General features: G+C 41.6%; 1 protein-coding gene across 1 annotated transcript in view; it reads right to left on the reverse strand.

Moving 5' to 3' along the window:
• The window catches only part of LOC139405518 (ras-specific guanine nucleotide-releasing factor 1-like), a 33801-nt gene extending 20139 nt beyond the window's left edge, over positions 1-13662 (reverse strand). The window contains exons 1-10 of the mRNA XM_071147923.1: positions 13121-13662; positions 7900-8006; positions 5472-5619; positions 4493-4588; positions 4134-4387; positions 3645-3724; positions 3299-3492; positions 2270-2379; positions 1984-2102; positions 1315-1475 (exon numbers count right to left, since the gene is read on the reverse strand). Coding sequence (XP_071004024.1) covers positions 1315-1475; positions 1984-2102; positions 2270-2379; positions 3299-3492; positions 3645-3724; positions 4134-4387; positions 4493-4588; positions 5472-5619; positions 7900-8006; positions 13121-13396 — 1545 coding nt within the window. The 5' untranslated portion in view covers positions 13397-13662. The remainder of the gene's footprint in view (positions 1-1314; positions 1476-1983; positions 2103-2269; positions 2380-3298; positions 3493-3644; positions 3725-4133; positions 4388-4492; positions 4589-5471; positions 5620-7899; positions 8007-13120) is intronic.
• Positions 13663-13976: the final 314 nt, after the last annotated feature.

A 13976-nucleotide genomic window follows, 5' to 3' on the forward strand; every position in this document is an offset into this window, starting at 1 on the left:
TTTTGCAATTATGTTAGCACAGCTGAAAACTCTCGTTCTGATTAAAGAAGCAATAAAACTGGCCTTCTTTAGACTATCTGAGCATCTGGAGCATCAGCATTTGTGGGTTCAAAATGTCCAGAAACAAATAACTTTCTTCTGAAACTCATCAGTCTATTGGTGTTCGGAGAAATTAAGGCTATTCCATGCGAAACATTGGCAAGAAACTGAAGATCTCATACAATGCTGTGTACTACTCCCTTCACAGAACAGCGCAAGTGACTCTAACCAGAATAGAAAGAGGAGTGGGAGGCCCCGGTGCACAACTGAACAAGAGAAAAAGTACATTTGAGTGTCTAGTTTGAGAAACAGACACCTTACAAGTCCTCAACTGGCAGCTTCATTAAATTGTACTCACAAAACCCCAGTCTCAACGACAACAGTGAAGAGGCGACTCCGGGATGCTGGCCTTCCATGCAGAGTTGCAAAGAAAAAGACATATCTCAGACTGGCCAATAAAAAGAAAAGATACAGATGGGCAAAAGAACTCAGACACTGGACAGAGGAACTCTGACAAAAAGGCCAGCATCCAGGAGTCACCTCTTCACTGTTGACGTTGAGACTGGTGTTTTGCGGGTACTATTTAATGTAGCTGCCAGTCCAAGTTCATAATTTTGATGAACTTGGACTGATGATAAAATGATAAACTTGGATTAGCTAACACAACGTGCCATTGGAAAACAGGAGTGATGGTTGCTGATAATGGGCCTCTGTACGCCTATGTAGATATTCCATAAGAAATCTACAATTTCCAGCTACAAAAGTCATTTACAACATTAACAATGTCTACACTGTATTTCTGATAAATTTGATGTTATTTTAATGGACAAAAACTGTGCTTTTCTATCAAAAACAAGGACATTTCTAAGTGACCCCAAACTTTTGAACGGTAGTGTATGTTATTTATAGATGAGTAGCATAAGATTCATTAATCAATCAATGTACATGCAAAAACATAGACATTGAAACAAACAATTCTAAAAACCAACCAGCACTAGAGAATTCTGGGAAATATAATGTTTTTGGTTTAACACTGGTTATTAACACCAACACTGGGGTTCTTTTACACATCATGAGTGTTAATTTAACACCTGAATAAACACTAAAAATGTTACACTGAAAAAGTACGGCCAATTTGCTGTGTATTAACTAAAGCCTTATCTGTGTATTGTATCCCCTGAATGTTATTTGATTTTACATTAAGCTCTGGGAGTTTGGTCAATGATGCATCTTGAGAGATTGTATAGCAGGCTCAGCAGCCCAGGGCACACCCACCTTGGTGAGGTGCAGTTTTCCTCCAGAGCCCCTGGTGCAGATAATGACATGCTTAGAGAAGAGGAAGCACTGCCTCTCCCCCTCCTTCTTCAGAGACAGAGAGCCCAGTCGCCCACGGGTGATCTTGCCCTTCTCACTCATTGGCACCTGGATGAGAGAGCCTGTATGGCAGGAGGGGGAGAGAGACAGCAAGGGGCCCTGTCAGTGACGAGAGGCCCACAAATCAACTGTACTGCAAGACTGGGAGAGGCCTCCCCTCACCTGTTCACTGACTGGGGGGATATATACATACTATAGGGTTAAACCATTTCTCTATATGTTTTGCCTCTTCTTCTTTAAACGTCCATCAAAGACTGTTGGGGATGTGTGACATTTACAAACCCTGACTCATCGTCGTATTGCCTCCTAACAGTCTAATTACCCTTGGAAATGAAAGATTCGGCCCACTCTCAGTACATGCTGTTCTTCAGACACAGACAGGATTATATGGCCCAACCCTCTGGTTAAGTCTTTCCCTTATGGAGGCTCAGGTAGGGCTATGGATGTTTGAAGTTGTGAGAACACAAAGGGGCTGGCAGTCAAACAGTTGAGAGGCAGAAAATCCATCTCTATGATAGTGTCCTTATGTGGGATCTGGGGTTCCTTTGTGGATCTTCTCTAAGGGCTTACCTTGTCTGACGAATGTCTGGCTGGTGTCAAGGAGGATCTCGCAGCCTTCTACGATCATGCGCTCAATGGCCAGGTTCTTCCTGATGTTCTCTGTCTCGCTCACCTCATCATGCATGATTCTAGGTGCAGATTTGGAATGTCATTGTATTTACTTTGTCAGTGTGTATACATTCTGTACAATAAGCAATTATCATACTGCGTTTGTGTTTAACAACTTAGGAAAGCGTTGATTAACTGAGGTGTCCTGTGTGCTGCTTGGTGCAATAAGGTGGTAAGGCAGGTATACCTGGACAGCTCCTCCAGCTTTGACTTGGCATAGTCCAGACTCGTCCTCTCCACATGCTCATGTGGTGTGTGGGCCAGGAGCTCATGGAGTGTAAGAATGTAGCGGGGAATCTGGAATGACAGGGAATGAATAGGGGCAGGTGAGTCACACACACTTGCATACAAGATTGCGTGCAAACACACACACACACAAACTCGTAGCAGCAGATCAGTGGGGAGCTCTATGGACATCCACAGTCATCAGCAGAAATTTATTACCAACACAGCAGAGCCCAAAGTAGACCCCAGTGGAGCAGACTGCACTGAAACTGCATGCCTTGCCAGAAAAGAGCCATTATGAAAACCTGTGCTTCACAAACAACCGGTTTATGTGGTTATTAAAAACATAACAGGGATATTCTGAGCAAAGGCATGTGAGACAAATGGCTGCTGTGTTGTTAGTGATCAGTGGTGGAGACTTTGTCTGAACAGAGAGAGCTGTTTCAGGTGAGAGACAGGGTCTGGACAGAGAGAGCTGTTTCAGGTGAGAGACAGGGTCTGAACAGAGAGAGCTGTTTCAGGTGAGAGACAGGGTCTGGACAGAGAGAGCTGTTTCAGGTGAGAGACAGGGTCTGAACAGAGAGAGCTGTTTCAGGTGAGAGACAGGGTCTGGACAGAGAGAGCTGTTTCAGGTGAGAGACAGGGTCTGGACAGAAAGAGCTGTTTCAGGTGAGAGACATGGTCTGGACAGAGAGAGCTGTTTCAGGTGAGAGACAGGGTCTGAACAGAGAGAGCTGTTTCAGGTGAGAGACAGGGTCTGGACAGAGAGAGCTGTTTCAGGTGAGAGACAGGGTCTGGACAGAGAGAGCTGTTTCAGGTGAGAGACAGGGTCTGGACAGAGAGAGCTGTTTCAGGTGAGAGACAGGGTCTGGACAGAGATAGCTGTTTCAGGTGAGAGACAGGGTCTGGACAGAGAGAGCTGTTTCAGGTGAGAGACAGGGTCTGGACAGTCAATGAGAAGACAGTAGAGTGAACAGTACTGTATGCCCACCTGGAACATGGGGTAGGTGAGGAAGGTCTCCAGAGTCCTCTCCTCACAGTCGGGCTTGGCCTCATACTGCTTCAGCAGCTTGTCAAAGTCTCGGTTCTGCTTACAGTGGGCCAGAATCTGCAGACTGTACTGGTGGTTCCTCACAAACTCCTGGTAGATGTTTAGCATGGGCAGTAGAATATCAAACAGGTCCGCTGTGGAAAGAGAGGACCAATGAGAGATTGAGACACTGAATGAGAGATTGACAGATGATATTGAGAACAATTGGGGCATATTATTATCATAGTATTATCATATTCATCCATCCATTTGAGTGATCCCCAAAAAAGGAGTTTAGTCTACTTACCCAAAACTAATGTTGGCCAGCTTGCTATTCTTGCTTTCAACCCTTGGTAGAATATTTGATGCAGAAACATGATGGTCTCACTAAAGAAAAGGGTAAATCAACAGGACTCTAAGTATGCATTCTGAGAAAAATATACACTCGCCATAGTTCTGTAAAAAGGATTCAAACATGCAAACAGCAAATATGCCTGTACGTGCAAGTGTGTTTAAATGTTATATCGCTGCACTTGTCTCTTGACAGGTCATCATTGCAAATAATAATCTGTTCTTAAGGTTAAATAAATAAAATAAATAAACATCTTAGAATGAGGCTTTGACATAGTATATTGCCATCACATCTCACTGTCTTTATGTTCTCATTATCGACCATAGTTGTAAAGCATGAACATAAAGTCCTACAGCATTGAGACACATATCACTGTCTCCCTGAGAGAGGTGAGAGACAGCAGTGTGAGTAATTTGCTTGGTGTGATCATCTACAGCTGCACACCTGTTGAGGAAGATGCTGCTGACGTCGTCGTGGGTGATGGGTGGTTTCTTGGAGCTGGCGGCCATACGGAGGGGTCGAAGGAAGTTGTTGACCAGGATGTGGAGCTGCTGGACATACTCAGCCTCAGAGTCCAGCATGCTGAACACCACCTGGTTCCTCTTCCTCATGCTCTCTGCATGGGGTGACCGGATGTAGTCCTGGATGATGGTCTTCCACTTCCTCCTGCACATCCAGCCTCGCAGGAAACTCTGCACCTAGTGGACCACGGGAATTGTGGGGAATGGAAGGTGAATATTTTCCCCCAACTTTGGCAAATATACAGAAAATAGAATCAAAAATGTTTTGTGTAAAATATGTACTTTTTTGATTTTCTTGAGTTCAGAGTCATCATCTTCGCTGGGTTCGGCTGTTGGACTTGACTGGATCTTCCCGTTGTCTTTGTGCAGCCCGGAAAGCTGCCAAAGAGAACATCCACAGGCAGGATAGACCAGTCATCATCACTCACAACCTGCTCTCCAAGTTTCCTCCTCACTTTCCAGCGTATTAACAAAGTGACTGTGTCAAATGAGATTAGAGGCTATCAGAGCTGCCAGCTCTGACATGTGGTAGTGGTGGTGGATATACTAACTCTATTCACCTGGCTGATATCTCTACATCAGCACTCATTTCCATTGGTTAGAAATGCAGATGTACTGTGCGATACTGTGCTGCTGTACATTGAAAAGCCATAAATGTGTTGCACAAAAGAGCTGGGAGCTACTCAGAACTGTCTGAAGGTAAGTGTCCCCATTTACTTTGTATAGACTGATATAGTTTATTATTATGTTTGTGAGGGCGGGGTGGGGGGTGGGGGGGTGCACCGTGTATAATAAAGCCCTGTTCATGCATATTCAACACACCATTTCATTTCAAGCCCCACATTTGCACATTAAAGTAAAATGACTATTTGATCTGAAGAATACAGCAGGGAGCATAGTTTTATTGGAGGGATTATTTATGAGTGGAGATGCAAAGTGGAGCCCGGTGGGTCTGCACACATCTCTTTGTGACAGAGTGGCGCTCCCATTTCTCCTCTCCCAATCTCTCTCTCTCTCTCTCTCTCTCTCTCTCTCTAATGATCAAATAAGATAGACATAAAGAAACAACTAGCACAGCCCTTATGCATTTGAGTTCACTCAGATGACAAAATCCTAGAAATCTTGAGCGGTGCTCCTGAGAGACATTTAACTGTACTGTAGTTGCCCTAGATCCCACACAAGCTCCAATCCATTTCCTGTTCAGTATAGCAAAAACATAACAATGCCCCACCGAGGCAGAAATAATCATTATGAATATTACCTCTGATTTTAGCCGTTCAATCTCTATTTCCCCGTCCTCTATCTGTTGTCGAAGTTGCTTAGCAACCGTTTTCTCTGTCTCCACGATCTGGAGTAGATGGAGATACTTCTGCATGAGCGTCTCATGCTCTGTGGCCAGGTTCCTGTAACTGTGGACAGGAAACACACACTCACACACACTGCAGCAACTCACCACAGACATATTTCAAAAGCTCCAGACACACTCAAGACTCTATATGCTCCCCCACATGCAGACTGTATACACCCACCAATCCACCCCTGCCCCACAGACACACCTGTACCCATACAGCCCTCTCAGGTGTGTAGGTCTATGCACATTCACATAATGGAGTGCTATGAAATATTAATATCCTTTGTGTTCAGTGAAGTGTAACTACAGTAGATTGTCTCGGCAGATAAGAAACCAAAATACAGCAGGCCCATTTGGTTTAGAACAGGAATGGGCAACTTTTATGGGGGTAGGGGCCACAGAAAAGGGGCCATAGTAGCTTGCGGTTCTGCGTATCCCCTCCATTTAGCTTTCCTCAGTTTTATAGCATATTTTCTGCAATTCTACTCATTTTGGCAAGGGTGGAGAGAAATGTTTGCAGTTTTTTATATTATATCTGAGTGAGTGACTAACAAAATCAATGGGGGCCGGGTCGATAATACAACCGCGATTACTACAGGTTTAGATAGCTGGCAGATAGACACATTTTTTATATAAATAATGTTAGCTGACATGGGCTAATCGAGTGACTGTCAGTAGGCAGGTTTTCGTTGACCCAGGTTTATTCAACAAAAGCAATGTCGCAAAAAAAATCATTGCAACGTGTATAATGAAAATGGTAGATAGAGAATCCATTTTTATCTGTTAGACAGGGTTGGATTTTTCTTTTGTCTAACTTTATTTATTGTGACAAATGATGATGGAAACTGGTTTTCGAATAAATTATGTTTGCCGAAAATGTTTTAAGGTTGTCATGACTTCGGCCGAAGTCGATGCCTCTCCTTGTTCGTGTTCGGTGGTCGACGTCACCGGCCTTCTAGCCATCGCCGATCCATTTTTCATTTTCCATTTGTTTTGTCTCGTTTTTCCACACACCTGGTTCTCATTGTCCCTCATTATGTGTTGTGTATTTAACCCTCTGTTTCCCCCATGTCTTTGTGTGGTATTGTTTATCTGTTTTGATGTATGCTCACGTTAGTCTGGATGCGCTGGGTTATGTATACCATTTTGTATTTCGTGTTCATTGTGCCTTGTGCTTTTGGTTCGCCTGAATAAAAGGCTCTGTGTGCTACCAAATACCTGCTCTCCTGCGCCTGACTTCCTTGCAGCCACTTACGCATACCTGACAAAGGTACATGGGGCATGTGATGTCAACACGTACCTACAGTATGAAGCTCCACCGCACACAAATGCCTACTGCCTGCTAAATAAAATGTTCAACTATAAAAATGATGTTTCTTTGCAGGATCCTGTCCTGACTTTTAAGAATGGCTGAATTGCTTCGCCTTGCTTTTCTGGTTGGTTGGATGCAAGTTTCACCATATAATTATTTCAGATCTACAGGAGTGCAAGATTCACCATGGCACGGTCCGTGGCGATACATTGGCACATGACAATAATTAGAATACGACAAATATTCTTGCATTCTATCCATGCTGACTTTTGCGGGCTACCTGAAACATGAAAGAGATAGGTGGGAGTGCATGCAGGCTGTCTGCAATTTATTAATGTGCAATTTGCCTAAATGGGTAATGGAAACACTTGAACCAATTAATTTCTATTAGACACTGTAAGTTTTGAGAACAAGTAGATTTTTTGTTGTTGTATGCCATCACGTCCAGATGTTGGGCAAGTGGAAACATGACATAACAAGCAAAAAACTGGTGATGTACAACCACATTTCGAAATTGCACCTTGTTTACTCTAGTATTCTAACTCTCAAATCCACAGTCACAATAGACCACCAATCATTACAACGGCACTGCTTATTTCACAATGATTATTATACAGTAAACTACATCGCCAGTCAGCCTGTTTCATTCAACTGAAATCATTCAATACTAATTCACAGCCAAGAGTTTAATAACAAAATGTGAGCAATATGTTTTAACATGAGCTACATACATACTATTACCTCAGGAAACAAAAAAGCCAAACAGGGGGCCTTTGCACAGACCTTATCAATGCCCCTATCAGATTGTCTTTACGATTTGTCCCCAGAACTGTATGTCAAAAAGCTTGCCTTAATGCTGCATGACACTTCTGTCACACCTCAACAGAGTTGAGTTTCAAACCGTACATCATGTCATATCTACAGTAAGAGACTAAACCCAGCCATACAGCAAGCATCAATAATAGCCCATGTGTGTGTTGACGCAGTTGTTGACTGGGTAGAGCAGAAGTAGTAGAGGCCTGGTACCTGGCATGTGTTATTGCAGCCACCCATTCATCGCAGTCCTTTACATCCTCTGTACGCAACTCCAGGGCTTTCTGGTTTTCATGGGTGAAATTTACGGTGAAGTAGTACTAAAACACACCAAAACAAAGCACAGGTTTAATTAGCTCGTAAACAGATTACTAGATTGCATGGGTAAGGAGGCCTTTGTATTCTTTATTTTTGAATACATTGTATGAGAAAAAGTATTTGTATTATTCCATAGGAATCTAGACGAGATAACACGTTATAACCACAAAATGCAATGAAAAGGTCAGACAATGCACAGTATAGTAGGCGCTACACCACAAAAACAATTACACTAAATGTATATTTTACCAGAAAAATATGAAGACTATTTTTGGCCCTTAAAAAACTGTGTGCTGCAGACACACATCATTGGAACCATGAACCCTCTCACAATCTAAGCTTGTATCTATCCTTTCACACTGTTGACATTAGGGGAGTAAACAGCACAGAGGGGGGTGGGAAAGGGAAACCCACATCCTCACCCACCAGCTCAATCGATGGGGCTTTTAGTAGGAAGCCTCCCCCTGACTGCCTGGCTGCTTGGGATGGCTCTGGTTCCCAGGAGGAAAAGCCATAAGACATGTAAGCTGGAGGCATTGCCAATTACATAACTGTGTGCTACCTGTTACCTAGCAACTCCACTCTGTGCGAATGGATAGGCTCTTAGTGCTTCTTGTCTCACTCCATTTTAACTAAGCAGGTCTTCTCTGCGCTGAATTCCCCAGCATCACTAGGTCTGTGTACAAACCATCACAGTCACGATCATAGACCATCCACTATCCATCACAGTCACCTCATAGATGTCATAGGTCATAGACCATCCACCATCCATCACAATCACAATCATAGACCATCCACATTAGCTGATGGAACAAAAGTTAATTTCAGACCATGCCAGACTACTGTTTTGTGCATATAGTCAATTTCTACACATTTGTTGTACATTTAACACTCCCTTAACATATGATGAATAATCCTTATTCAAAGAAAAATATAATTGCACTTACAATTTTCTTGTAAAACAATATGTTCTGACCACACCAAAACACACAACAAAATAGCTAGATGGAAAAAAGACCAGTGCTGCTTGGGAAAAGAACGCCTACATTATCACATCTCACACATTGGAATCACGCTCAAGGTTAAAAACGTGACTCCTTGTGTGTACTTTGGCAGCAACCATGTTGAGTGAAAGCCAAGCCTTATCTTTGGCCTGCAGATGTCCAACAGGTGCCCATCAACCTGCACCTCATCACTATTCATGGCTGAATGCTTTTCCATCTTCACATTCATTAGGTATTCATCCTCCCTTCAAAGAGAATCTATTTGTGTCAGGGATGCATGCTTGTTGTTGTTGTAGTTTTCCTTCATCCTCTCTTTAAGAGCAGGGAGAGTGGCTTGTTTAACACATAGCCTGCTTCGCGCTTTATGTTTATGGCTGAGTCATACCACTCACACACTTTCAATGGTTTCTTAACATATACAATCAAAGCTGCAAACCTGATGATCTGAACTGAACAATTGTTTGTTTTGGAGATGTGAGTAATGAATAACATTTTTCTCATGCAGCTGGAAAATCAATGTTGTGATAATGGAATGTTGTGCCTGCTGGTGGAAAATTGTGGATGACCTATGCTCCCCAAGGAAGGAATAAACAGGTTTAAGTCACCAGTAAGTGAGTCAATGTTGTGATACAGCCTAAACCAACATCTGCTACATGCCTGTACCTGCAACCCATTCCCCTAACAGAATAACAAAAAAGCCAGAGCAGAGGCCTTTGTAATAAAACAATATCCCACCTGTCCACAAGAGCAACCAGGCATGCAGCGTCAATCATTTTCCTCCCACCTATGCTTCGTGTGAATTAGCATAGCATTAGCAAGTCACATATTATCCTGCCATATAATTATGCACAATGTTGGAGAACTGAAGTGGTAAAATATACTGTATAGAGGCAATCTACTACATCTTTTTGCTCATAGCAATAAAAAGTCCCAATATTCTGTCTGGCTTTGAGTGTCATCCACTCATTCAGCTACCTCAAAGTGGGGTGAGAAAGAACAGAACAGAAATACATCAGCCATCACTGGCTGCGGAATGCTAGAAAATATTGCTGTTCTCCAAAGAGGAGTGACTGTGTTTTTCTATAAATGGGCCCTGACCCCTACGAGATACTGCAAGGAACAAATTTAGCACAGATAGCGATTGGTTGTATTAATAGGGGAACGGAGTCGCGACGACACACTCTCTGCAGTCCCCGAGCCCTTCCACACATCATTATTTTAGATGCAAATAAGGTTGCCATAGGAACCTTGGGCTCAAATACATTAGCATTCTTTAGATAATGGCTTTTGGGGATACATAAATGTGGGAATAAATGCTCAATCCAGAACTGTAGTGACAGTTAAAAGGTCATTTAAACACCTGATTTTGATGCAATATGAGAAAGGCAATACGTCCTGGGGCATTAATGCTCGCTTTAGAAAGCACTGACACCTCTGTCTTTCTGCGCTCTCATCAATATGGTGGCCACTAAAGCTGTCAAACGTCACAACGACCTGCATCATTGCAGTTCACTTCAGTAAAATTTCATGTAAATCTGCCAATGTGTGAGGGCAGAAATGGGAGTGATATAAATATGATACAGTTTGTATGAATAGTATAGATAATGTTCATTACAAACCGGCATAACATGACTATTGAAGATTATCATTAAAAGTCTGCTTCTCTAAATCCTAGGGTTGTCACAGATTTAGACTGTTGATTGTCTCTGTGCCATCCTATATCCTATCATTCAGGATAAACTTGCTGGTGTGCAAACAAGTTGAATGGTCTCTGGTTATACATACTCATAAGACATAAAAATACAGCTCATTCTTCTACAGATCCCATATCTTAATTTGAGCCAGTTTGCTACAGCAGGAAAATAATCCTGCAGCAACAGGAAATGTGAATTATTATGTGGATTATAATTAATTTACATTTTTTTGTAGGGGTTGATACATTTTTTGTTAGGGCAAATCAATTCTGACATTTTAAAGTGGAAATTACAAAATAAGCCTTTTTAAACATTGAATACACTACAAGTTTAAAATAATTCTCAGCAACAAAAGAGTGATCTAATTAAGATTAGGCATCTGTATATTAAATAATTACATATAATTTATAATGTATTGCTCATATTTTACCAAATGAACACGGACTGACCATTGAACACTCTCTCACATGTACTATATGTGACAGTGTGGTGGTGTTTTTGTTTTCTAATAAATAACTGCTATAAGCAGTAATGTATGTTGGCTTGGAGATGGTAGTAGGATGCAATTGGGTGTGACAAATACAATCTGAACTATGTAACACAGATTAAGTTGTGAACAGAGCTTATTGACTCTGGCAGCTATGAAGCGAGACAGGTGGGAATGGATCATTCCTTCAAATACAGACTTCACAGACACTATCAAAACAACATCAAAATCTCTGTTTTAGATAGCCATCAGATAATCATGATGAACAGGATGGATCAAAACAAGGAAATTCCTGACAAATTCCTCTGTAACAATTTGCACGTTTGTGATATGAGGAGTTTTCATTCTCTTTTGAGGGGACTGGGAGAGCAAAATATTAGCCACTATGCCACATACTGCTTTGTCAGCACAGGGACAGCTGTTCACAGGAAAGGCCTGGACTCTCTTTGGACTGCAGCCCTATAGAGTCATGGATAGGGACTGCAGACTGAACAAAACAGACACAAACATAACCACTCACAGATATAGCCTCAATCCAATGATCCTACACACAAATATTCCACAATCATTACATCTTCTTTCATGTGCACAATACTTCTAACTATCCTATATCGGTAATAGAGAACACCAGGATTACAGCACCATTTTGTATCCTATTTTTCATTACTGTTTTTCTGTAAGAAATGTGAAACAAGTTGAGCCATATAAGAAAATGAAGGATATCAGTTAACCATCTTATTTGAAGTAAGAACGTAGTATCTTATGGTGTCTACTTCTACAGTTTTACTCCAGCATTATAAATCATATTCTTCCACATCAATGGGTATGTTTCATTAGTTGAACGTACTGGAAATATTACAGACCCTGGCCTACTGTATATTATTAATAGGCTTACAGTGGGTAGCCAATCAAGACAAATGATTACGTTTTATTTTTTTCTTCCAGATCTGAACAGTCTCATCCTACCATTCACTGATCCCAATGTGAAGGAATAACTCTGCCTATTTCTTTGAGAGCAAAATGCAATGTTCCAAAACATAAAAACATTAGTGATGATGACCCCAATGCTTTAAATAGGCCTACGGTCTTGTTATTAAACACTATTTGCTGCAGACGCAGTTGCCAAGGTAGGATGCTATTAATATCAGTGCGAGTCTGGGAGAGTTAAATCAATATGTCAAACAGTGGTATTACGTCCATGTTCCACAAGATGGCGACTCTGAGATGCTATACCTTTTTTCTTTAGCGCAATTTTCCTGAGAAAAAAAAAACAGTATCACCAAACTTGACTGTATATCAGTGAGATAACATTACGTTGGTTGCACAATAATATGTCCAGATCAACCACATTTAAAAACACATATGCCTTTAGACTATGTAGGCAATTTAGATGAAGGGATTTATACATTTCTATAAATACATAATTTCCAATTAGTTGCTATTGTATTGTTGTCTCAAATAAACAAACCCGATGAAGGCACAATGCAGCAAAATCGCGAGGTAGCTCGATATTCAATTTGGTGTTGATAATGGAATCATTAATCCGATGCACAGATTACATAACACACGCACACTGAGCAAACGGCTCTGAATTTAATCTGATATAGGCCTACAGTAGGTTATAATTCCGCTGGATTGGAATGTTAATAATTGCTGTGGATAAAGAGGAATAGGAAAAAAACATAAATCATGGCAATACTTCAAGTAGGCTAGACTACTCTTCAAAAAAAGATCCGTTACATGCACTGATAACATTGAACCGTCTGATTCACATGATCACCTGTTTTCAACCTCACAATGAGGATATCTGTACATCGGTAATTGGTGCATCACTCATGTTTATTCAATCAACCTGTAAATTAGTTACAGTCGTTTCCCCCCCAAAAGACAAATGAAACAATGTTATAAACTTGAATGTGTGTTATTCCTACCTGCTTTTCTAAACACTCCTTGGATGATTGTGAGGGTTTCGGTGACGGCGCTCTGTCACACACACATCCCTCCAACAGGTATAATCCCGCGGGTCGAGAGCTGGACTCGCTCTCAAAATAAAACAGCATATTTTGTAATAAAGCGAACCACTTTGTGTGCCATTTAGTGTTGTCTGAGCTCTTTTTGCTCAAGCAACCTCGCCTCGTACCATCCTTCTTTGCCAAAAGACCCAGGTAGGTGACATGCCCATCATTAAATCGTATTCCCTTCTGCATTTTGATAAAGAGACTCTGGTTGAAAAAAGCTACTTGATCCTTACATCTTCTTAAACTCGGTCCCCAGACAGACGTGGACTTTCTGATTGCGGACAAGCAGTCCGCTCTACCCCCTGCATTTACCGTGTTGGCATGAAGGAAAAAAGAGAGAAACAAAACGAAGAACACGGATGTATCATCCTAAATTCGTTGACGAGCTTGTTAGGGCTTCGATTATCACATTCCTCCACAAAAAGAAAAAATAAACAGACCGACTGTCAATTTAAACCGAGACTGGCAAAGGAAGAGAATTACAGTGTGCGCGACGTGGTTTGTCGTATTCTCACGTGAAATCTCCAGAAACCAGTGAGCTCGGTGCTGAGCGAGGCAGGCAGGGAAGTCACGTGACGGGTCCTTGGGAGAGCACATTTCAGAACCTTGGACAACGAATTAAAAACCAGTAAAGTGAAGACATTGCATGAGATGTTTTTTTTCATGCTTATTTCTCAGGTGTTTCGAATTAAACATTACACTTGATTACTCTCATTAAACAAACATGGAAGTTGTCTTATTGGCGAATTGCTACTTATTTTTTTATTTC

The sequence above is a fragment of the Oncorhynchus clarkii genome, chromosome 1 (genome assembly GCF_045791955.1).
Source record: "Oncorhynchus clarkii lewisi isolate Uvic-CL-2024 chromosome 1, UVic_Ocla_1.0, whole genome shotgun sequence".
Lineage (NCBI taxonomy): Eukaryota > Metazoa > Chordata > Actinopteri > Salmoniformes > Salmonidae > Oncorhynchus > Oncorhynchus clarkii.